At 41.7% G+C, this 24,828-nt stretch overlaps 4 protein-coding genes across 8 annotated transcripts in view; 2 read left to right on the forward strand and 2 right to left on the reverse strand.

The window, feature by feature from the left end:
- The window catches only part of LOC306836957 (nipped-B-like protein B), a 21,280-nt gene extending 19,592 nt beyond the window's left edge, over nucleotides 1–1,688 (reverse strand). The window contains exon 1 of the mRNA XM_079364362.1: nucleotides 1,241–1,688. The gene's annotated coding sequence lies outside the window, so the exon portion shown is untranslated. The remainder of the gene's footprint in view (nucleotides 1–1,240) is intronic.
- mlana (melan-A) lies at nucleotides 10–6,334 on the forward strand. Of its 4 annotated transcripts, XM_079364368.1 has the most exons (6): nucleotides 10–865; nucleotides 1,014–1,188; nucleotides 4,471–4,566; nucleotides 4,733–4,829; nucleotides 5,133–5,240; nucleotides 5,871–6,334. In XM_079364368.1, exons 3-6 carry the CDS (start codon nucleotides 4,475–4,477, stop codon nucleotides 5,937–5,939), a joined length of 366 nt encoding a protein of 121 aa, XP_079220494.1. In that variant the 5' UTR covers nucleotides 10–865; nucleotides 1,014–1,188; nucleotides 4,471–4,474; the 3' UTR covers nucleotides 5,940–6,334. The 4 variants fall into 4 exon arrangements, with proteins under 4 accessions (XP_079220494.1, XP_079220493.1, XP_079220496.1 ...); XM_079364367.1 differs by having other exon boundaries at nucleotides 10–1,188; XM_079364370.1 differs by lacking the exons at nucleotides 10–865; nucleotides 1,014–1,188 and adding an exon at nucleotides 1,663–1,750.
- Nucleotides 6,209–17,050, reverse strand: brd10 (bromodomain containing 10). 2 transcript variants are annotated; one of them, XM_079364364.1, is made up of 11 exons: nucleotides 16,536–17,050; nucleotides 15,432–16,083; nucleotides 14,228–14,428; nucleotides 12,499–14,096; nucleotides 12,288–12,349; nucleotides 12,017–12,106; nucleotides 11,750–11,865; nucleotides 11,328–11,536; nucleotides 9,050–11,086; nucleotides 8,153–8,892; nucleotides 7,828–7,934 (listed from the first exon to the last, which is right to left on the reverse strand). In XM_079364364.1, exons 2-11 carry the CDS (start codon nucleotides 16,022–16,024, stop codon nucleotides 7,911–7,913), a joined length of 5,670 nt encoding a protein of 1,889 aa, XP_079220490.1. In that variant the 5' UTR covers nucleotides 16,025–16,083; nucleotides 16,536–17,050; the 3' UTR covers nucleotides 7,828–7,910. The 2 variants fall into 2 exon arrangements, with proteins under 2 accessions (XP_079220489.1, XP_079220490.1); XM_079364363.1 differs by having other exon boundaries at nucleotides 6,209–8,892.
- A 1,717-nt stretch (nucleotides 17,051–18,767) lies between these two features.
- The window catches only part of uhrf2 (ubiquitin like with PHD and ring finger domains 2), a 28,434-nt gene continuing 22,373 nt past the window's right edge, over nucleotides 18,768–24,828 (forward strand). Inside the window, exon 1 of the mRNA XM_079364302.1 lies at nucleotides 18,768–19,122. Within this exon, the coding sequence (XP_079220428.1) occupies nucleotides 18,970–19,122 (153 nt within the window). The 5' untranslated portion in view covers nucleotides 18,768–18,969. The remainder of the gene's footprint in view (nucleotides 19,123–24,828) is intronic.

The raw sequence follows: 24,828 nt of genomic DNA on the forward strand, positions 1-24,828 counted from the left end.
GAATGTCCACTGTTAACAAGGTATTATTAAATAACCAAGTGTTTTCCACGTTATCACTGCAAAATACTGCTTCTGAGATAGGGCTTCAACCCTATGTCTACACATAAGTGTGCATTATTACACTGTGCATACATAATGCAATTTTGACGTAGACAGCCAATACTGGCCCTGTATCAAGCCTGGGCATGTCTCTATAAGTTATTGATTTGAAACAGCTTCTGGTGCCCAAACCATGTCATCCACTGGTCCTCTCTTTGACTCTGTAAACAAAGACCTTCATTGTTTATATATTTAAAGGTTCACATTATTCAACCTGCTTAAGTCTAACATACAATTTGGTGCTGAATCATAAAATAAAATCTGCCAATGTAGCTCTGGTACAAGTGGAGTTGGCCATGTCCAGCACTGTAAACAGACTCAGGTGGCAGAAACAGCTATCGGATATAAATCGTGATATAAAGTTACGACCATTATTGTTTCTTTTTGCGACTCAGTTTATCTCTAACCTTGTGTTTCGACTAATTCCACTTTAATAACATACATTTCCGCCTCTGGAAACCGACGAAACCAAACCCGAAGACATTAAGGAAAATAATGAAAGCTAGTTGCATCTCCAGTTCTTTCTTTTGTTAACGTTACAGTCTTTAAAGGGTTTCCGGGGCTGACCTATACTACAACAGCAACATTAGCCCTTCTTAACAACAGATATGACTGTATTGTTGCCCGGTTATTACATTTAGGAAGTAATAGGTACAGTTAAGCGTAAGAACACCATAACATCGTCTTTAAAAGTGACTAAATTCAACTCAGGCTTAGCCGGCTAGCAACAACTGGAGATGTTAGCTAACGTATGCTAACTTACAAGGTATATGTGTAACTTGCCTAGCTAGCATCACCGGGAGTGCTTATAACACAGTTAGCTTCCTACTCCGGGCGCTATTCTCATCGAACAGGTCGTGTATGTTTTTTTTTTCAACTCACACTTGCTATGGCCTTCTTCGACGCATCTTTAGCTCGCAAAGTGGACCTCGGACTTGCCTAAGGAAGCGTAACCCCGACCCGACGCCAGGGAGGCTGGGGTACAAAGCAAAGACCCCATCACAAATCAAAATTATCCCCTTGGCTAATCCCGTTAGCGGTCCCCAGCGGCTCCCTGGTCTGCCTGACACTGCGGAAACACCCGGAGAGGTAAATGATGTATCTGGAAATAGGTTGTTATTGTTGAATCTGGCTTATTTACCTCTGGATGTGATGAGAAAGAGAAGTGGTTCTGGTGAAGGAAGAGGAGGAGGAGGAGGGGGAGGAGCAGGGGCAGGAGTAGGATGGCAGCTGGAGCTGGAGAAGAGTCTCTAGCTCCCTCTCCGTCCCGCTGTTCAAACAGCTCCTCAGAGTGATCAGCTAACACAACGGCAGTGATTCCCTTCTTCGGGGGATTTTCTTCTTTCTCACGGCTAGCATATCGGCTGCTGGGAGGGGGAAGAAGAGGAGCATCCCCTGAAAAACACACCGACCTTATCAGGCGACGATCTTTTTCAGACGCTGGATGTTACATTTACGTGTATAACAGGGTTAAAAAACAAAACAAAAAAATCAGAGAAAAAGAGGGTCCACAATAAATCTTCCCCTCTGCCCGTCTCTCTCGCTTTCAAAATGCCGACCGGAAGAACCGATAAAAGCAATAACTCCCTCAACCGGCGGGGAGCCAGGCTAACGTTATGTCCGTGAACGTCTCGTAATAACTGACAGAGAGGTAAACATCTGCTGAGTGAAAACTGAAACTTTCATTTAATTAGGTATTGTTGCTTCCTCATATAGTCCCCCCCCCCCCCCCCCCCCCCCCCCCAGTTATATTATTAATACATTTTCGCATTGTCACTAATAAGAGGCGTAATGATAAAAGAGTGTGTAGCGTGGGAACCGTCCTTAATGGTGCTTTTACACAAGTTAAAGTATTTTCTTTCCACAACTAATGCTGCACAAACATGACAGGAACAGGGCATAGTGCGTTATTATTCCTTAAAATAATCGAATTTACATTTATTTGCCTGATTAGAGGCCATACACTTTTTATTATCAATGTCGTTTATTCAACTAGGTGATGAAGTCTTCGTGCACTTACCAGGACAAACCATAGACTGTAAAAATAACAAAATGACTGCTTCTATTTTACCACGTAAAGCCACATACATTATCTGCTTTATCTTTTCTCACTTGCCCCTAACTATTTAAAAGTGCAGGCATGCCGAAACACGTATATACTGATATATAAACAACTACTTAATGCTATCATTGATATGAATGAAATGAAACGCCGAATTGCCTCCACATGAGAGAAGACTCAAACACAGGAGTTAGTCTCCCTCTTGTGGACAAATTCTGTATTTCGCAGACAAAAGCAAAGTGTTTTTTTCCCCCTGTGAAGTCTGGCTGCCTGCTTGTTCTTTTAAGCCTATTCAGAAGCGTGGTTTAGTCGTCTTGATTCTGAGGAGAATATCAAAAACATTAGATAGGCTACATCTTCCACCAGATACTCATAAACTTGGATGCATGATGATCCAGAGCAAACAAACCTAATGTTTAAATAAAGACTATAAGGACGTAGCCTTACAGTGGGATATTTGTCAATGAGTCAGATGATGCACTTCACTGTTCAGGAAGAGATACGTAAAAATATATATACAGTATATATTATCTGAGTACAGAAGGGGTCCTGAAGGCATCGCTTAGTGTCACGTTCACGCTCACATGGCACTATAGCTTTTCAATTAATCTGGGATTCTCTCTCTCAACTGGAAGAAAGTGCATACACATATATATATTCCAAGTTTTTCCTCTCCAATGATATCTAGGTTTTCTCAAATGAGCTTTAAACAAAAGTGAAGATGCAGAGACAAAAAAAGTCTGGATAATGAATCCATCCATCCAAATAAAATTCTTGAATCTTTTTCATTTTGTTTTTGTATTAACAAAAGTTTATATGGCTATATACGAGTCTAATGCACATTGTTTTTCTATTTCTCATGTTAGGACAATAACATGTTCACAGCATATAGGCCTGAGTATGAGATTTCATTTTTATAACAGTTTCCGTCGTAAGTAGAGCTTTAAACTATAGTTAAGTGTAGCTGTTAGATTAGCATACGATTAGGGTATTTGTGAATACAATACCAAACACACAGACATGCTCACACACAAGCACACAGCAGCTGACGTCTGTATGTTCACGAGTGGCTCATAATGTTGCGTTCAGGACCGCGGGCTTTCACGGTAATTACTCTGCTTCAATGGGTTTAACCATGAGCCTCTAACCCGTGACGGTCATGAGGATTTTCTGCCCCTCTCTGTTCACTGGCAAACTGGGGAAAGGTATTTGAGGATTGAAGTAACACAGAGCTCTAAGGACCCAGTCTATGTGAGAAGGCATCCCAAGCAGAGGAATTGTATTCTTCAATCTAATTATCCAATTTGGTAAGATGATGCTCTGTTCCTCATACTAATTTATGTGTGGCCCATTTGAAGCGCACTTCTATTCTAGAATAATTTGTATTGTGCAAACTATTGAGCCTATACTTTAACTTTAAAAATTACTGTAAAATGAGTTAGACACAGCATGTTTTTTACCGGATCAAGAGAAGATGCTGCAGTCCTATACTGCCATCAAAGAATACTTTGCAACAGGTGATGCTTAAACCTTCCAGCGCTGGCATTGTTATGAAGAAGAGATCAACAAGCGATTGGATTATGCTCCACTAGTTTTTAATCTATCTGATTAAAAACTAATTCTTTGTTCTCACACTTACGGTATGATGCATCTGCTCTGCAACTTTGAGAGAGAACAAAACAAACAAACACAAACAAGATGAGTTCAGACATGTGAAGCACTATTTTTCCTTTTTTTTTTTTAAGAACATGTTGATATTTTTTAATTTTTCATCCAGCTAAGAGCCTATTCTCGAGCATCTGTCAACATCAAGATAAGCTATTGGGAAACCACCAGGGTGTTGATAACTGAATTTGGCAGTGCAATTTTGTTTTGGATTTAAAAGTAACCAGACATTTACATACTTTATCTGCATGTGCAATGCTCTACATCCCTATTGCTGTGACGTGTTGAGTGGATGCAACTATTTAGGCAAATTACATATGGAACTTTAATACACTCAAGTCTAAGCATAAATCTGGACAAAAAATATGGATGAAAATGGACTGTAAAGGACAACAAATTAACTTAACAATGAAAAGATTCATGCTAGTTTAGTGTCTACTGTCTTGACTGATAGGTCCAACATCCAAATAGCAGACTGGTGATACACATTATGGATTAATTAATATTTAAGGTATTTCTAAATTCAGTGACATTATGAAAAGGCTCAGGAAAAATTTGGAACAGTTTTAGAAATTCATTGTGTTACAACAGTGTACTAAGTTAAGTGTGATTAAGTGATTAAGTGATTTTCTGTTGACTTTCAGCTTCATGCGGTGTAATCATACACACGGGATGCCTCGTGGAGACTTCAACATTTATTTTGCCAGCAGCAGACGAGGAGAACATGTCAGAGCTGAAGAGTACGTGTATCTCGAGGATCAACACACTAGAGAAACCTCTTTTTGTATACCTTTTTAGATTAGTTTTGAACTGTGATCTTCCATCAATAGAACAATAAAACATTGTTATAATAAAGCCATTATCTAAATCCTAATGCCATTTTTTAAATTGTACTGTTCAAACCAGGGCGGTGGGCATTGTTCTGCTGGTGGTCATCATTGCAGCTCTCCTCATCCTGGGCTGTTGGTACTTTAAGAAGAGAAGTGGATACAAAATAATCAGGGTGAGAAAATCACATATATGTAACACTTCATTAAAAATATATATATTTTTAATGAAGTGTTACCTTTCCGTGATTTGTTTTTAAACTATCAATTTAAATACAAATGTTTTAACATTCTTTTACATTGTGAAAAGCAATTCACATACTTCAAACTCCCAAATCTTCAGACACCCTCTATTTCAGTTTTCTACCATTTTACTAATGTTTTTTTTCTCACACCTATACATCACCCTGTACTTTAATTAAAAAAACAGAAGAAAAAAAAAACTATTTCACAACTTATTGTTCTTCTCTCCTCTGAAGACCCCTAGATCAGGGTCGCCAGGATTCACAGGAGGTCAATTCTCAGAGGCTGGACCTTCTGCGGAAAATAAGATGGCTCTTACAAACTTTGGCAGCTTCCAACCTCAGGTGAGGAATCCATGGTTGCCTTCCATTAAATCAACTTCTCCTTAAGTCAAAGTAGTTGTTCTGATATACCCATTTCAATACTCATATTTCATGCACCCCCAAAAGCTACCTATAGGCCAGAGGCTGTACAACCTAAAATTCATAACAGGGGGGTATGTAGGTACTTAGTCTAGAGTCTCAAAACTCTGAACACATTGTGAAGCACGTGAAGCTGATGTAATGGATGCTTGAAGAAGAGATTATTGTGTCACCAGACTAGGAAAGGGTATTAAAATGTTTCATTCCTCAGGGAGGTATTTGTATCCAAGACTGCAGAAAAGTCAAGGGAGATGAACAGATTAGCACCCTCTCATATGAGAGGAAGTTGCAGTAGCAGAACGCTTGAACTATTTCCATTCTTTTCATTTCATGTCACCTGAGTTCCAAAACAGATGAAATCATTTAAACTGTACTGCAAGAACTTCAAGACCTGAACTGTGAGACAGTTAATACCCAGGGTCAGGCAATTAACTGAAAAGGCAACTTACTGTACAAAAATCCTATTAACTTCAAACAGAAAAGAGGTTATGCAGACATTTCCACAAAACATACTGGTTGTTCATTTCGTCGTTCTTGTTCACTTTTCCTCAGATTCCTAATGCTCCTCCAGCCTATGAAAAGGTTTCTTCAGTACCGCTGCCTCCACCCTACACCCCCTGAAGGATGTCTGCTGAAGACTAAAAAATGTCTGAAGATGAAAAAATACTGGAGAACAAACTCTTACATTTCATCTATTGTCTGATGGTATATAATCTGATGCCCCTTTCATTATGGTTTCATATGCTTTGTAGCTAAATATACCAATAAGAGAAAGTATTGTATCCCTCACTTTGTAAAATTATTCAAATGAATGAGCACAATGTATATACAGTAAGCAATAAAACATGATTTCACTGGAGTCTCTGTACAAGGAAGTAGAGCAAACTCAATTTGTTGGGGACAGTCGCATTTTTATTTCCATGCAGTGATGTCCACATTTGTTCACTGAAAATGTACCTAGTAAATACTTTTGAAAAATCTATATGGTAAAAATAAATAAATGTGACTTCAAAACATTTTACATGAGTCTGAACATGTAGTAAAAATCCATCTATTACTTTATACTTCAAAAAAACTCAAATGAACTTTTCAAGCGGTTACTGGTTTAACAAAGGACCATGTGACAGAATCTGAAAATGGACAGTTATATTGTTCAGACTGACGGATAAAAGAGAGCAAGTTGTGCCAATGAATAGTATCCAAAGTCTTACTCCTTGAAGTATTATCTACTTGTAGTTGTATTGACAATTATTTAAAAGCTTCAAATTGCATTCATCTATACTCCTGTTCTACAGATTTTTTTAACAGTTGTCTTTACTGGCCATCAAGTAAAAAAAAGGAAAGTCAAGGATCTATAACATTCATCAGAGAGTAACCCCAACAGTTTTCCCTTGAAACATTTCCAGAATGTCTGCATGAGCATACAGTTCACCTATGAGATGCTCTAATCAGGGTATGATCTCCAGTATTCTGTGAATCATACTACAGCAGGAAGGCAGCTCTTTAAATACTTTGAGTACTATAAGCAATGGTTATTATGAGCTCTGCCAAAACTAGACAGTGGAAAGTGGTATGTGTGATTTCTCACATACCTGGCACAGTCTTAGTTAATTGGTGCACTTTCTGTCAGCCTGAGAGGGCTGTAAAGAGGAATCATGTGCATGGAGTGCTCCAGTGGAACTGTTGGGGGAAACTACTAGTGCATCCAGTGGTTTGGGGCAGGTGGTCAGCTCTGCTGTATTGACCTGGCCCTGAACTGTATTCAAAACAGCCCCATCAGGACTAATCAGTAGCTTTGATGATACACTAGTATGCATATCCAATGATGAGTGCTTTACAAGGGCTTGATTGGTCAGAATGGCAGGCGAGTGGGCGTCCTTGTTTGTCTTCAGTGAAGAGATTGTTTGAGTTGGACAGATTATTACATTGGTGCTTGATGAAGGTGCATTCACACCAGGCAGTGTTTCATAAGTGCTGACAGTGCTTCCAATTGGTGGAACAGTAGCAACAGGCAGTGTCTGCATCCTAGACACTGCACTAACTATTGGTGGGACAGCCACTGTTGGCAAAACCTGTGTACAAATGCCAGCATGCAACGGTTGCATTCCTGCAGGAACCATCTTTTTGACTGATGCGTTTCCCAGCCCTGTATAAGCCAAAGCCTGTGTTTGAGCAGTGGAGGATGTTGCAATTCCACTTGTGTGCTGGGGCTGTATGCCTAGGTCTGGAGATGGCATTATAATAATCTTTTGGGCAGGTATAGCAGAATGCAAAGCTGGTGTGCCTGCAGCGGATGAGTGTGTTGTGGGCACTGTTATGACCGGGCTGGTCAGGGGAGCAGCTGTTGAGCCGGGTAAAAGAGAGAAGGATGATAGAGGTGCTGACAAACTGGAAAAGGTGGGTGCTACAGTATGTGCACTGCTGGATGAACAATCTGCTCTCACTGGTGTTCCAGCAGATAACCTGATAGTACCCAGTGCAGAGCCAAGAACAGAGGCACTGGTCACCACTGGGGAAACTAGGGCTGGTACACTGACTAACCTTGGTGGGGAAGAGACCATAGTGGGTGTACCCACTGGAGGCGATGCGAAGCTACCAGTCTGCATAGCTGGCAACCTAGGAAGAGCAGACACTACATTTGTTTTACTTTGTAACAACGTTAATCCTTGACTTTTAAGTTGGACAGGGATGATGTTGGAAGTTGTTGCTGGCAATGACAGACCAACAGCAGGTGTGCATGCTACAAAAGGAGAACTTAAAGCTGGCACACCAGGTAGCCTAGCAGGGGATTGTAGTAAAACAGGTGCTTGAGGAGCGAGAGGGACATGGCTCACCCCTTGTGGAGGTACTGATGCTGCAAAGCTGGTAGCACTGGCAGTAGGCACTTGTTGAGGTGAAGAGCTAGAGATGACAAGGACATGGCTGCCTGGACCCAATCCTTGGGGAGGGACTACAAAACGTGCATTGTTGAGGAGGATCTGCGTTCCTGCAGCGAGGGGCGTAGATGTTTTGATGACTATCCTCTGGATCGTGTCTGTAGTAGAGGTGGTGATTGGGATATTGGTTGTCGTTGCCAGGGGGAGAGATGCTTGGGTTTTATGGGGAGCAAAGTCAGGGGAAGATGAGAGAGATTCTTTACCAATTGTAGGCATTGAAGGCTGATGGATGACACTGGAGGTTTGGGCTGGGCTACTCTGCACAGGAGTGGTTACCTGAGCAGGAGAGTTGCTGGACATTATATTTTGAAACATACCAAGGTCTTTGTTGATCATGTTTCTTGCAGGCAGTGTGGCAGCACTAAAAGTGGATGTGGAAGAGCTCGACTGGGAAATAATAGGGAATGATGGTAAAACTTGGAGCTTTGTGCTGGTAGAAGAGGAAGTGTAAGATGCAAGCAGGGCAGAAGAGCTTGTGATGGTGTCCAAGCTTGTGATAGGGTCCAGTCCGGTGGTGCTTGCCGTTGGACAGCTTGGAAATGACACAGAACCAGGTATGTTTTTTGAGGGAGTACTTGATTTGGCGCCTATCGTCTGTCCAAGGGCTGTTGTCTTCCCTGTTAACTGAATTTGAAAACCTGTGGAGAGCCATAGCAAAATAGTTAATGGTAAAACATGTCGTTCATTGCACAAATGAAAAAATAATCTCTGGTTCATGCTAAATTGCTTCCCAGAGTAATTCAATACAAGATACAGCAAACACAAGAGAACCAGCCACCACACCAAGAAACCTACCTGAAGGCAGAGTGATGTTTTTTACTTTCGACGCTTCGGAGCTGACCCCACCAACAGGCTTTCCAGGACTTAAACCAATTTTGTGATTTGATAAAGAAGTGGTCCTCGGCTGTCCAGTAGCACCTGTTGCTGTCGACTGCTTTTGAATGCTTCCCACGGATGTGACGGATGGTGTTGTGGCTACAGCAGGTTGATTGATGAACATGACTCTTGAAGTAGGAATGGGCTTTGTGGAAGAGAGTGTACCTGTAGATAAGGCCACATTTGATGCAGCTGAAGTTGGGGGAGTTACTAAGATGAATTTCGTTAATTGGGATCTCTCATCTGTACATGGCCTTTTCACACCAGTCTTGCTGGTGAACTCGCCCTGAGTGAAACCTTGGGGGACCAAAGAACTGCTCAGCGATGAAATAACAGTGTTTTTGACTGATGAAGCTGGAATATAAGAACCAGCAGCAGCCACTAGCAATTGCTGACTCATGTGTGTTGTAACTGCTGAACCAACTGTGGTGTTGGAGCCTTGAACTGGAGCAATAGTAGTGCCTGCAGACTGGCTTCCTGAACCCATGACAGGAAGGCCGTCTGTAACTGCAGTGAACATGGGAGGTGTGACAGAGGAAGGGGACTTTAATACAGAAGGAGCTTGCATCTGAGGTTGCCCCCAAGACACACTTGTCTGTGCTGGGACAGTGCAAGATGAAGTCTGAGATGGGGCGGAAAAAGGAGTCTGTGATGTCTTGGAAACAAGAAATGCTTTGAACTGAGGTGAGATGGTGATGACTGGAGAGGAGGGCAAATAATCAGGTGCATTTTTGTTTGGGGATGCTTGGACTTTGACAATGCCTGTGTTGCCTCCTCTAGTTGTTACCAGGATGGACTGAGAGTCTCGGATACACACAGTTCTAAGCTCCTGTTTGGGGGCTGTAGATTTCATAGGTTCAGGGGAACCTGCACTTGAAGGGGTTTTGTTGGTTGAGGGCTTTGGTGGGATAATATGAGTTGTGCTAGCGGGAACATTGCAGACTTGTGCTCGTTTAAATCCTGTTGTATTTGGGGCTACCTGCTGCAGATTAGTGGAAACAGAGGGAGAAGGGGTCCTCACTGTCTTAGCATCTTTAAGGGGAGCTACTTGCTGAACAGGGATTCTGTGTTCAGGAATAGTAAACCCAGGCACATTAGTGGACATACATAAGGGGCCAGCAATCTTAGAAACGGGGACCTGAATGCCCTTACACTGTTGATGAGCAAAAGAAGGAGCCTTATCTTCAGTGTTTTTAATGAGGAGGTTTGAAGGTAGAATCACGACTTGCTGCATGATTTTCTCTCCACTGTTCTGGTCCATGACAGGATGAACAGAGATCTTGACTGGGCTGCTGCAACCTTCTTTCTGTACAAGTTGACCCAGCCTCTCGGGTACTTTGTAAATTAATTGGACTGGACTTTTTGGTGCAGTCTGTGTTGTGTTGGCCTGTGAAGATTTAGGAAGAGCTGCCGTCACTATGGCCATTCCTGTGTGTTTTACTACTGTGGTCTGCTGGGCTCCTTGTGCCTGTGTTGGATGGGACTTTTTCTTGACACTGGACGGATAACTTTGTGCTTTTAAAAGTTTTGTTGTTGTTGTCACTGTAGAGGTAGGTGGGCAAACCATTGACTCTTTTTTCTGTCTGTCTAAATTGGTGGCCCCTGGGCAATCAGTAGGGTGTTTCATTAAGGTCACTTTGTTTCCCACACTCTTAGCCAACAGGGTGGGGATGGGCGTATATCCCCTAGGTAGTCCAGTGGTGGGGTTAAGGATGGGGGGTTTGGGTGACAGTGAAGTCTGGGCAGGAAGCCTGGCTGCCGATGCTGAGTTTGAATCCCCTGATTGGTTAGATCTTGATAGTTGACAAGAGTCAGGAGTGGATGTAATATTACTGATGCCTGTATGAACCATTGGCACCAAGCTGATGCCTTTCCCAGTGGAGTCCAGAGGCTGTTTTAGGTGGTTTAAGACTGTTCTTTCTCCAGATGACTCAGCCAAAAACTCTCTGGTGCTTGCTGGGAACATTAAAAAAAAAAAAGTTTTTATTAAAAATGTACCGGTACTTTTAACAGATATTTACAGATTTGATAGCTGGGTATGCATTTTTTTACATCATTACTTCAATTCCTCTGATAAATAGGATGACCAGAGAGTTATTTGATTTAAGTGCACTGTAGCCTTTATGACCAGGGAAAACACATGTATACCTTCATCAGATAATACTTTTTAAAGTTTAAATGTTAAATCTCGTATTACCTCCACTCCAAAGACCTCTGGGAACATGTTCCAGGTCTTCGTCTTCCGATCTTCTATTCTGCTCTGAGAGCGAACCCAACTCCTTCCCAAAATCTTTCTCGTCATCATCGTCTGATGATGATGATGATGAAGAAATACACTCCTCACGCACAAAGTTATTGTACTCCGGGTGGTTCTTGAATTCATCAAACTCTTTCTTTAAACGAAGCCTTATGTAGAAGCAAACACAGAAATAGAAGAGCAAGGATTTGTCTTTGATCCAGCAAATATTGCGTTTACAAGAAATAAACTATATACAATGATGAACATTACACTTTGTTTCTGTTAGCAGCACAAGACCAACAATTAGCACATCAAAGCTTTGATTACAAAAAACGAAACAATATTCCAGTAATTGATCAAATCATAACTACAAGATGTACCGATTCCTTTGGTAGGCCTTGACAAGTTTGGGTTCCCAAGGAGAAAGCTCATTGAGTAGTCGGATTAGAGTGCTGTGGAGGTCTTTCACTGCTTCTCTACGATAATACCACCGACCCTGTCAGTTCAAACATACAAGGGAGACCAAGTCAAGTCACCAACATCAAAATGAATAAAAATATGTGAGCTCATCGTTTTCAACACCAACTTATACACTTGGCATTTAGACTTGGGGTCATTCTCATAACAGAACTATGATTGTCCCCTACCAATCTCTTTTTGGTGCTCTCCAGGTCATCAAGCTCATCTTCTGTCCTACTGATTAACTCTCGCAACTCTTCAAGACTTGTGCATACCAACTACAGGGGGAAAAAATAAAAGATTGAATGAAAACATTTCAATGAAGAGAACAAGAGAGCCAGAAAAAGGGTAAAGCTTAACCAAAAGTTTTGCAATCATAAAAGTAAGGTTAACACAGTACAGAAGTACAAATTAAATCCTACATGGGTATATATCATATCAAAGTGTTAGTTGGATTACCTTGAATGATGGTTCAACTGAAGGTTCATCTTTAACTATCTTTGAAGGATCAACCTCTTTTCCTTTCAACAGCATAAGAGTTACAGTCATTAAACAAAGCAAAGAAAAAGTTAAAAACACAGATTTTTGGTTTGGAATGCATACTTATAAATGAGCTTAATGCAATACCAAAAGAAAATTGCTAAATTTCCATCAATAGTCTTTTTCACACCTGTTTTATGTTTTTTCTTCTTCTCCTTTCTTTTGATCGTTGTGGCAACTTGCTGCAGTGAAGACTTGGCAGTCTCAGCTGGGGACAGCCTCATCCTGTCCACATTCTGCAGCTGCTTATGCTCGCCTTTTACCCTTGGCAGCTGTTCCCTCCCTCGCTTTTTCTTCCGCTTTTTTTTTTTTGTCCAGATTTTGTCATTCACCCTCTCTTCACTTGAGTTTTGGGCACTTTCAGATGACAACTGTGTTGCTTGCCTTGATGTCCCCCCACATTCATCCTCAGATTGGAGATTACTTGTTTTGCTTTTGAAAATTTCCCAACAGGACGATCTTTGGTGTCCCCGAGTGAGACTTTCTCCCTCCACTGGTTTGTTTGTGAAGGCCACATTCACTGATCGAGCAGGTGACCTGCCTGTATAACTGTGCTCCCCGACACTCAGACAAGGCTCTTTTGTCTCTGCTTTAATGGTTCGCGCTGAGTCCAAAGTGAAGCCCTGCTCCAGAAATGGAAGTCTCTTGGATTGATGCTCCAACCCTACAGTCTCTTCCTTTATATTCTTTTTCATATCACTTCCTCCAATAGGACTTGTGTGTGACAGGAATAAGAAGTTAGTGTTTAAGTCCAATTTTGGATCTTCACAGGAGTCTCCATCAGATGAAACCGATTCAGAACCCTCCTCCCTTGATGACCAAGATTTAAACCTTTTTTTAACTTCCTCTTCTTCTCCATTTTCCCCTTTGAAATGCCCAAGAAGCTCTCCTTTCCCATTTCCCAAATCACCACACTCTCCTATGGCCATTGTGTCTCCGTAACACCCTGTGTTACTTCTAACCCCGTCATCCTTCATTCCATCTGATTCTTCACCCTCTGTCTCTTTTCCAACTCTTTTGACCCATAAAGGGGGGAAAGGGAAAGTTGGGGGTGTGCTGGGGCTTTGGCAGTAGATCCTCAGGTCTGCCCCACAGAAATGTGGAAAATGTATATAGGCATTCTCTCTACTGTCATAGCCCAAAATAGACTCCCTACATTCATGAATGGGCTGGGAGAGCAAAGCATCCTGCACGTCTTTCTGTGTCTCATAAACGTGATCACACAGCCCCTTTAGAAGCCAAACTCGCTGGTAGAAGGGCAGCAAGTGAAAGGGTTTCTCTGTCAAAGGACTCACCTCTCCAAGTGCACTAAAAAACTGGCGGCAGAGACCGAGTTGCTCAGCCCGAGCTGACTGATCATGGGAGGCACCTACAGCTTGATACCAGCCCATGACCTTCTGCCTGAGCTCTGATTCCCAACGGCGGTAAGGCAGGGCAGGCCGACGGTGTAGGGTTGCCCTCCGCTGATATGGTGACAGCAGGGAAGACATGATTTTGGACAGGAGAAGGCTGCAGCGAGGCATCAGTAAACAACGCTCCAGCTCAAAAAATACAATCTCTGGGAGGTTAAGGGCAGTCTGAGCAAGGCAGAGGAAGTGCCCTATAGCAGGGAGTTCCCAAAGTGTGTCCACAGTTTGGAGAGACGCTTGTGCCAGTAAAGTCTGCTCCCACTCATCCACCTCTTTAGCTGACATTTCCTCTGCTTCTTTCTTCTCAAGCTCACGTTGCCTGAAGAGTTAGAAAACATATCTTAATTCATGGCAAGATTACTCTTTCACCAAATTTGAAAGATATAAAAATGTATTTAAAAAAACTATTTACTACAGCAAATTGTAATCTTCTCGCTCTTTTTCAATCACCTCTTCTCCTCCTTGACCCTCTGTTGCTCTTCTAGCCTTAGGGTCTGAACCATGACAGACTCATGCCCACCCACAGTGATGGTCGCCAGGCTACGAGGTGCCAGTCTCCGCCTTGTGGAAGTGCCCCCTGAACCTCTTTCTTCCTCTACACCAAACCGTCCTTTAGAAGTCACTGCCAAGGTCGTCTTCTCTCTCAGAGCCCTAATTTGAAAAACAGAAAAATAAATTATGCTTTGTATTGAATAAGAATTTACTTGATGATACTCATTAGTTTAGTTTTAAGTAAACAATGTTACTGATGTCATAAAACTACTGTGCAATTTTTCAAATTCTCACAAAAAGGACTATTCTAACAAGTCAGTGTATTTTGATATATAATGTGATAGTTGTGAGATAATGCTTCAATCACTGTACTGGCTGTTCGTGTGTCAGAGGATCGACTTCAAAATCTTACTACTGGTCAATAAAGCATTGAATGGCCTTGTACCTGAATACATGTCAGATATAATTGGACAATATAAAACATCCAGACCGCTCAGGTCCTCAGGAAGAGGTTTACTCAGTGTTCCCAGAGTCAGAAGCAAACTAGGTGAAGCAGTTTTTAGTTACTACGCTCCTCACCTGTAAAAACAAACTTCCTGAAAACCTGAAAAGTGCTGGCACACTTGGCTCCTTTAAATCCGGCGTTAAAACTTCATATTCACTCAGGCTTTATACTACTGCCTTAGTGCAACACATTCTTCCTTTCTTTATTTTTTTTATTAGTTGTTACTTCATCGAGTACTTTTACATTATTTTCTGTCTTTTAAAGATGTACAGTCTTTCTTTTGCTCTGTTTTATTCATCTCTGTTGCATTCTTTCCTTCAGCTTTGTTTTCATGTATTTCTGTTTTCATGTCTGTAAAGCACTGTCAATTGCCTTTGTGTCTGAACCGCGCTATATCAATAAATCTGCCTTGCCAATTATATGAATATTCATATAAAAACTATTTAAAAAAAACATGTTACAGTTACAATCATGTGTTAATGGGGCTGTACTGAATTTCAGACAGGTAAATAGTTATGCTATTAAATACTAAATTAAGTTACCAAACAAAAAAACAAAACAAAAAAACATTAGTTGCCCAGCAGCATTTTCTGCCCAGGCCCAAAGCTGTTTAATTGTTTGCTGAGCATTACATCTATGTAATTGTATGATAATTACCTGGACAGCAACGTGAGCTTTTGCTCAAGCATGATTTCCAGCTTCTGAGCCTGTTTGGAAAGCCAATGATCCACCCCATGGTAGCGATAACAGTTTTCCAGCATCAGCCTGAAGTCTGCGACAAACTCTGTTATGGTTTCATACTCCTGGTTGACAAACTTCTCTTCCATCCTCCACAAGCACATTGACTGCTTGAGCTGTGACTGGCCCTTGCCCGTGACTCCCCCAATACCATGCTGGGTCTCCTGGTGATCAGTAGGATGGAGGAATGGGCTTGTGATGCCTTTGTGTTTGTCCAAGAGAAAGCCAGTGAATATCCTGTAAGCTTGCTGGACTTCATAGTTCATATCATCCTCAAAACTATTACTGTTGGTAGAAATGCAGACCTCCGGCAGAGAGAGGTCACTGTTAGAAAACTCTGACATGCCATCATTACTCAGTGCAGGGTCAACCTCAACAGTAACATCTCCACTGTCACCATGACAGTGTAATGCTACCATAGTCTCAACTTCACATGTACCATTACTGAGAGCGTCCTCAGTTATGACAAGATCAGTTTCATTGTCGTTCAACCATTTGGATTGTGAAGACATGATGTCAGAGCTGGGCTGCTGGGTCTTGTCTATCACAGTTTGGTGTCGGCCATGGTATGCTACATGTTGCAGAAAACGAGAGATAAAAACAGTGCTTACTGCGCATTTGTACAACAAGAATCGAGAGAAAGCACATTAGATGTTCATACATAATTTAGTTAAGATCCCTTGGCTAAGTCTGCTGACATAATTTACTTGAAATATTAGTTTTATAACATTAATGCAACTGCTGAAAATTAAATGTTTTAATATACAAGCACTTTTTCTATATCTTTCTGATCTTTGCAAACTTTTTATTTCCTGAGATCAATGGCTAACCAGCTTATAGTCAGCTATTAGCAAGCACGCTAGCAGTATTTGAATCAACAATAAGTAAACAAAGTTAGTTTTCCTTTCGCATTGGGAGCTCTACAGTGAACTCTCTCCTCACGTAGCGTCTCATGATCACGTGAAACATAAAACCAAAACAAACTGACCAGAGGCAGAGCTTGGTGTACAAAAAAAGACGTACCTTGTCAGTGGAGCTCCAGACTTGTACCATGCAGCTTAGCAGCCACGACTGTTTGCTAGCTAGGTTAGCTTGCTATTGTCTCCATTCAGGGGCCTGCAATTGCTGCGTTCGCTGCCCATTGCAATGTTTTTGAGGAAAATAAATATTCAGCTGCTAAAAAGTTATCCAGACATCTCATGTCGTCAGCGTACGGAGTCACGTCAGTGACAGCAAGACGGCTAGAGTAGCATTACCAGAGTAACACTAGCTGATTGTCCGATCAATGCAAACAGTTCATTATCACTAGCCATCCAGCTAAGCAGCTAGGTTTGCAAGTTGACAGCTACTTTAGGACACACGAAACAGAATAAAGTTAACATAAGAGGAACATGTGCGCCGTCTCTTACACTTCGTTTGAACCCTGTAAGTATTTGCTAAGGATAAGGAGTGTTTTCAGAGTATTCCGTCTAGCTCGACTGAAGACTTCTTCCCATCGTCCACTTCACTTCCACCCTGCGCGCGCGCCAGATGCAAACGTGCGCAGCCTTTTTTACGCACTTAACGGGTCGTGTGCCACACCAAACTGGTATTATTTTGTCGGCGCAATATTTATCACAAATATGCTGATGCATTAACGTTGCCGCCTTCTATTTACCCTGTTGTGGTCGTGTCTTCCATTTTCACAGAAAGAAGCACAACTTGTGAAAGCTACCATTAAAATAAGAGAAACCGTGATACCATTCCGAAGCCTACAGAAAGAAGAACTAATGGCTGAAACAACGTAAATTCCCATTCATAACTTGTGCACTGAAGTGTCTGAATAAGTTACAGAAGCTATGTAATATAGGTCCCAACTGATACAGGCCCCAAACGTGGGCAGTGTTTGATTTCGCCACTAGATGTCGCCAGTCACCAGAGCAATTGTAAGCGACCATTTCTACGTGTGGCGAGGGTTATTTACAGTTTACTCTCCAAGAAAGCTCCAACCCGTGCTTAATGTGAATAAAGCTCTGTTTGGGAAATTTTGTTAATCCAAAGGAAGTATCTGTGTGCTGCTTGAGATAACTGACTGCTTTAAAATAGTTTTTTTTCAGGGTAAGAAACAGCCTACACAACATTTGTTTTAGGTTGTTGTAAGTAATAATGAATATTATTGTACTACTTTATTCGTATAACACTTTACAATACAGGTAAGAAATTGCTTCACAGTGTGCAAATAAAACATAAAAACAATAACAAGCTAAAGTATAGTACTATTGTAGGATGAGAGGAAATACATCGTTGTTTTTCACCACATTTGTTCGTGGAAAAATGTCCCTGAATGAATTAAGTATATTTTCAGCTTAAGTTGTGTTACAAAGCTGTCGTGTTTCTTATGTCAATTGGACAACAGCATGTATACTCAATGTGTGATTCTCTTATGTGCCAGTGGCACGTTTAGTCCAGATCTGGCACATAGTCAGTCTAATTAAGGTATTATACCAGGAGACGCATGTGATTTACTGTCAGACAAGGCAATAACTTGCTTGAATTCTCTTTGCACAAGAACATGAAGAACATTACTCTGTATCCTCGTTTTTCCCCCTTTTTTTATTATTATTTTGTGTTGCTGATCTTGCAGCCTTTTTAAACAGATCAGCTCAGCTAATTATGTATAGGGATGGATTCAACATTTCAGAAAAGAACAATTGTTTTAACAAAAACTTCTTTATTGTGTTTTTGATTGGTTCTTTCTTTCTATCTCTTAACAACCGAAGGGAAATTTAATTGTGTCACTGTGTTATTGATCATGAATAAACTACACACCTACCTACGGAAAATACACACGTGTACTAACAAGTTTCAGCGGCCATGCATTAATGAAAGCATGCATACATGGAGTGATGGCAATGCTGCACAGTGATTTGCGCCCGAACAATTTGGGGAATCGGTAGCTGGCCCAAGGACACCCTTCTCCAGCGACCAATTTGATCATTCAAAACTTGGCCCGTCTCTGAGCTTTACATCAGCGACCCTCTAGTTCCCAATCCCAAATCCCCTACGGACGAATAAAAAAAGTTTATGTTAGAACATAAATCTAAATGTGTTTTTCATCTCGGGTCAAGTCTTGCATTAAACTATCCTTTAAAAAACACTTTGGATAAATGCAAAAAAACGAATGTACTGTATTTAGTAGTTTACCGTTAATGTTAGAAATAGCTCGTTATTTTGACATTATAGAGAGCTGCTGCGCCTTTAAGTGCAAACTGTGTTCGCTTAAACGTTATTTCGCGAGATTTGCTTGGCGCCGCGACCTCATGTGAGACACCTCCTGCGCGAGCCAGTCCGACGTTACCTCTGCAGAAGAAAAACGCAATGGAGCCCTGAACGTTTTTTCTGTTCCTACTTCGAAACAATACTAACAACGAAACATTGCTTTTTCCGCTGTTTTGTGGCGTAACAGGGCGGTACAACGATGTGGATCCAGGTTCGTACTATAGACGGGAAGGAGACGCGAACCGTTGAGGACCTTTCTAGATTGACAAAAATTGAGTCTTTACGCCTGAAAATACAAGACATCTTCAATGTAAGCCCACAGCAGCAGCGCCTATTCTACAGAGGAAAGCAGGTAAACACTATTTGCATGTCGTCTTGCTTTGCAGCCCTCGTTATTTAATGCTCTTTTGGCAGGGTTTGGTGCTGGTGCTGGAGTGGTCCTCTGGTGTTTCGGACCCATGCGAGCTTCCTGTTTTGATAGGAATTCGCCAATAGTTCTTGCGCAAGAGCCCGGGGTACGCGGTGTGCCAGCCCCTGAGAATAATGGTGATGTTACATGGAAGTTAGCCGCTGTTATAAAACCATGTTACATCGCTTAGGGTTGCTCTGAAGAGAAACCTGCATGCAACAAATGTCTCACCGCCGTAGACATGTTTGTTTACATCGCCGCGAGAGAGAGAAAAGAGAACATCGCCCTCTGTTTCCACATGTAGACCAAAGCGGTGCAAAAACAAACATCCTCCATCATCACTCACCGATCCGCTCTCCATTAACCATATCAACATTAAGCTGTAACAGCACGTGTGCATTAAAGATCCATCCATTCATGCCTTAATGTTTCCTTTCTGTAACATGTGGCAGCAGCCATCGGGCTCGTGCATGTGGTGTTATGATAATGTTAATGATAATTTGAAGGAGGAGGGGACTCCTGGCTCCACGTGCCTTGACATCTTAGTGTACTTGTGTTTACATAATGTTACAACGGTATGCACAGTGAAGATGCACAGGGCTGTACTAGACAGATTAAGAGAGATCCGTTCATTGAAAGGTCTTCTTCAGAGGTTAAAATGTAACCTTTCTAGTGAAATGTTTAAATCTATTTCAATACTGTAAAAAAAAAACCTTTTCTAGACAGTTTTTTTTAGTTACTGTTCTTATTTATCATCATTATTTTGAGACGTGCAGTTTTGGTAAACTACTCTCTACATGTGATCACAACATTAATGCAGAGAGTAAGAAAGGTCAAAGGTTTAGCCCTGGACACTTACATGTTAAAAGTAAATGACAAAATTATGACTTAATTGTTGTAAGTTATACATTTCTGTCTAGGCGTAAATAGACTGAAATCAAAGAACACATTCTTTTACAGGTTAATTTTAAAAGTAAACATAATTCTAAAGTATATAATGGCATTAGCAGGAATTGTATCCCTAACATGCTAAGAAACAAGTTACGTTGTTACTCCATGATTATTAAGCTGCACCACACTGCTCCTTGTTGCTATCAACAAACTTCCATGTATTGGATTATTTTACCAATAAATATAAAGTCATTATATTATTACAATTGGATTGTACATGCTTTATATGATTTTTTTAAATTGTTATGAGTCTTTGTAATTTTAACTTTGTATGATTTTACGATCTACAATATAACTGACAATTCACAACACAAAACTGCAAGAGGGGTCTGTGAAAATATCCCATGTGCTCAGATGTCATTTTCTTTGAGAGGAAACAAAATGTTTGTTCATAAGAACGGACTCAAATATCTCTTTGGTCTGAAAGGCTGTAACATATGAGGCTTCAGTAAATGTCACTGTCCCGGTGGGGTGGAAATTCACCCACTATGAATTGTTTAGTGTTAACCGATAAAAACACGTAAAAGTTTAACGTGATTAAATGCCAGCCGTCATGAAAGAGAACGCTTTGGCAAGTACAAGCTGTTGTCGTCATGTGGACGTGTGTTTGTGAGCGCCGTAGCGGATGGTTGTGTGAATTTGTTTTTTTCGGTCGTTTAACCTTTCTTATTGTGTGTAAAATGTTTGTGAAACCCTACAAGCCCTGGTGTTGTCCATAATGACAGAACACCGGTGTCATGATTTATTTTGTCGTTCAGTGTACCATTACAAAGCTAATATTAACACAGTATGACTCAAGCAAGCAGATGAGCTGGCAGGAAGCAACAGCATATACTGTATGTTGTGTCGATCTCAGACTGTTTACATTTAGTTACACTTAGTCACAGCACGTTGCTGAATATGTGTTTGGCTGTTGTAGGCCCCAGAAATTCCTTTAGAAATAGTGTTCTGCCTTCTCAATTTTGGCTGTTCTTCTTCCTGTTGTGTAATTAAATAATAACGGAGACATTCAGATATAAATCTAACAGGCCACAATGGGTCGATTTGCTTCATGTTCTGTATTGAATGCAGGAGAGAGAGAGAGACAGAGAGAGAGAGAGAGTAGTTTCGGCTAAAACAAAGGTTTTCTTAGATAACCTTGAAAAGACACGGCAGATGTTACAAAGTAAGCACCACTGCAAGTAGAGGCATTTATCATTCCCCAACTAGTTGGCTAATTCCTTTGCTCCAAACAGCTTCCTTAAGTCAACAGGAAGCAGACTAAAGAAGAAGTTCATTAACAGTAGGAGATTAAAAAAAACGTGTAATCTACGTTGTGCTTTATGAACTCTTCATCAGTCGTTTGTTGGTGTTGTCATAGAGCCGTGTGTCAGAGCTGTTTGTGGCAGAGACTCTGCCGCGCCAAGTGAATCCTGTGCTGCCTTCATTTCTCTGGAAAATAAGCAGGGAAGGTTGATTAGGGGATTTCCACGTGTCAAGTAATGCAAGGAATGAGCCAGTGACACACAACGCGCACTAGCGTGTGCCTTAACATGCTTGGAGGGGTGCCTGCGCACTGTTAAGATTTTGGACTTGTAGCAGAATAACTCCAGTCTAATTCCCCTCCAAAATGGCGTCTTGTTTTTCCCTCCAGCTCACAGTGCGTGCACGCTGCCTCACCAGTTCAAAGTCATGCTTGCCCTTCAGTCGGAAGGGTCTGGAGCAGCCAGCCACTCAACTTTCCCTCACTGTCCTTTTTTTTTTTTTTTTCAAGGGTTTTGCAATATGCCCTTGCACTCACTCATTGTGTCTCCATTTCACTTTTAACATCTCGCCTTAATCACGAGCAGACTTCGACACACACCTTTCATTGTCAGTGCAGCCTATAAGCCCAACACCCACGCTCACTTTGTTGTAAGACTCTCTGTGCTAATTAAAAAACATTCATCCTGTCCCGTAAGTGGTTAAAAGCTTTGCTTGTATCGCGTCTGTGTGCCTTAAAAATATGGCTTTTCTTCACTTGTGTGTGTGTGTTTTTTTATTTTTTTCTGCAGAGGCAACTAACATGTTCCATTGTTGGCCTGTAGGAAAGCTTTATTGGCTTGCCCTCGCTCATGCAGACTGTTGCTGTGACCTAGATAGCACTACAATTTGATTATACATGCGCGGATGTTGTGGCACCTCGATTGATAAGCCAAGCCTTCTATATGAGGGGGGGGAGGCGGGGGCGGGGGGGGAACGAGAGGTGGCTGCAGCCATGCGGTACGCAGTCACACCCTTCTTCGACGGATTGCTTCGACAAAGAGTGAAGACAAAAGAGGCCCGAAACCTAAACTCCAACTGCAGGCTCTCCCAACACTCTCACCTTTTGATAGTTTTACTCCTCCTTTGTATCGACGCTTCAGAGCCTTCGCTTGCTCATTGGTCAATTCAACTACCTGTTAAGCGTCAGATGTTACACCTGAGCAGGGCTGTTTGTTCAGCTCGGATTACTAAAGGACTACCAAGATTATTATTCTGCTAATTGTCTTAAATTTCTCTTGTTGAGTTTGTCTTGCGTCGATAAAAGCACTTGTGTGGTGCCGTTTGAATATCAAAAGCACAATCTCTAATTTCGATATAAGACGGCCGGTTGAAATGACTGGCTCGCATCCCGACTGCTAAGTCAGCTGTGAAACAAACCTTTTTTTTAAAAGGACAGTCACTGTCAATTCACAGTTCATTCATTGACAGTGCGATGGTTTTCGGGGGACAATGAATAAGTGTTGGCAGAGTGAGGGATTAAAAAAAATCCCAAGATGGAGGCTTCGTAGATGGCAGACACACAGACACTCCTTGTGATTGTTTTTGGAAATGTGACCCATTTTGCCTACATGTCCTGTGGGCGGGGGCACGAGCGAAGAAGACACTGGGTATGAGTAAGGGGGGTTTGGACTACCTACGTAGAAGAAAGAAGGCCTTTTAAAAATTCATCTTTTTTTTTTTTTGATATTTGATGGACCAAATGATTTCTGAGCACCTTATCAAATGGTTTAAAGTATTATGTGCTTGTCATGCAGACATGGTTACAAGAGGATGGTGCTGTAGTTTGTTAAATTTTGCATTGAGAACCTTTGAAATCCAACAACAGGAAACTGTTAGAATATTTCTGACTCATACCTCATAAGAAATAAGAATCTGAAAGAGTATCTGTGAATAGGAAATAGAGGAGTTAGTCCAATGGAAAGGTGTTAATTTTATTCCAGTCAAACACACACACAAACACACGCACACACACCCATGCTAAGTCAAGGATTTTGACACTGACGTGTTCTGAGCCTTTTGACAAATCATCAAGTCAAGTGCCTCTGGTTTTGTCTAAAGCTTTGTTGTGATGGGTGCTGGGTAATGAAGTCCCCCTTTTGGTGCACTGAACAACGTATCACTCTGATGTCACGTCGTGAAGAAACCAGAAGGGATGCCTGTTTTTTTTTTTTTTTTTTGCCTGCGTTATTGATGCTGAAGGAGAAGACGTCACATCGTTGATGATGTTATCAGTCCTTCATGTTCGGCACGGTCAAATTGTGATATTTCTGTAAAGAGATCGTGACCTCTTTGAATATGAGAGTATTTGTATCATTGTACGTTTTAGTCTCTGTTTTTTTTTTTTTTTGCTCTGTGATTATTCAGCTGGTTGTTACTGTTGTCAGGGCTGCAAAACCTTGCAGTGAGAGTCCAAAGCGTTGAAACGGGTACAGGGTCGACGTCATTTGATAATGATACTAGATGTTGGTTTGAAAATACACTGACGACCGTGCGCTTAATTCTGTGTCCATTTGTATTTTACACTGGAGAGAGTGTTTGCTGCAGGTCCTCCCAGCGATCTTTATTGTCTGTTTTTCCGTTCCTGTGTTTGTTTCTTCACGCAGTATCAAGTAGCACGAGGCGGAGGAGGAAAGGCAATTACTGTTACTAAATCTACGACTGCGTTGAGGCAGGGAAACAGACAAAGAAATGCTGCGATAGACTACAACAGACAGACAGACAGACAGACAGACAGACATACAGACAGATGAGTATTACCACCACTGTATGGCTGTGTTTGCACCGCTGCTCCTCTGATCTAAATTTCATGAGACTATTAAAAAAAAAAAAAACAACACACACACACACACACACACACACGGGGAGGGATGGGGAAATTGCGCTTGCTCCCTACACCACTCTCCTGCTACGCCTCTGAAGGCTCTCCTCCTCGCTGTCAAAGAACGAAGACGAGAAGGGCAGCGCAAGCCAGAGCAGCAGCCATGCTTGTCTCTCCACTACAATGGGCTCGTGGGGTTGAGAGCTTAAAATGAATAGTCTGAAATGAGTTAGCGTGTCTGCTACACAGTAAGCTCTCTTCCTAAGGCAGTAGCTGCTCCACTGTTTACCTAACAGTAGCTCAAACGTGGAGTACGTACGGGGGGTTCAGACGGGCCCTCGTTGTGTTTCAGAGCTGTTGATGAGGGTATTATTTTTCTCCTGCACATATGATGGTGATGACGGCGGCGGCGGCGGTGGTGGGTTTGTGTCGACAGAGATTGTGTACATGTCTCAGGTTCATGGGAGTGGGCTGGAAAAACGGGGGGGTGGGGGGGGGCTCTCTTTTGGTTGTCATAGCAACCCAGTCATTTCCTCTTTCCCCCCAGCTACATCGCCTATCACTGTAATTCATGCATTCATCCATTTCTTTCATTT

The sequence above is a fragment of the Symphodus melops genome (assembly GCF_947650265.1).
Source record: "Symphodus melops genome assembly, chromosome: 16".
In the NCBI taxonomy this organism is placed as follows: domain Eukaryota; kingdom Metazoa; phylum Chordata; class Actinopteri; order Labriformes; family Labridae; genus Symphodus; species Symphodus melops.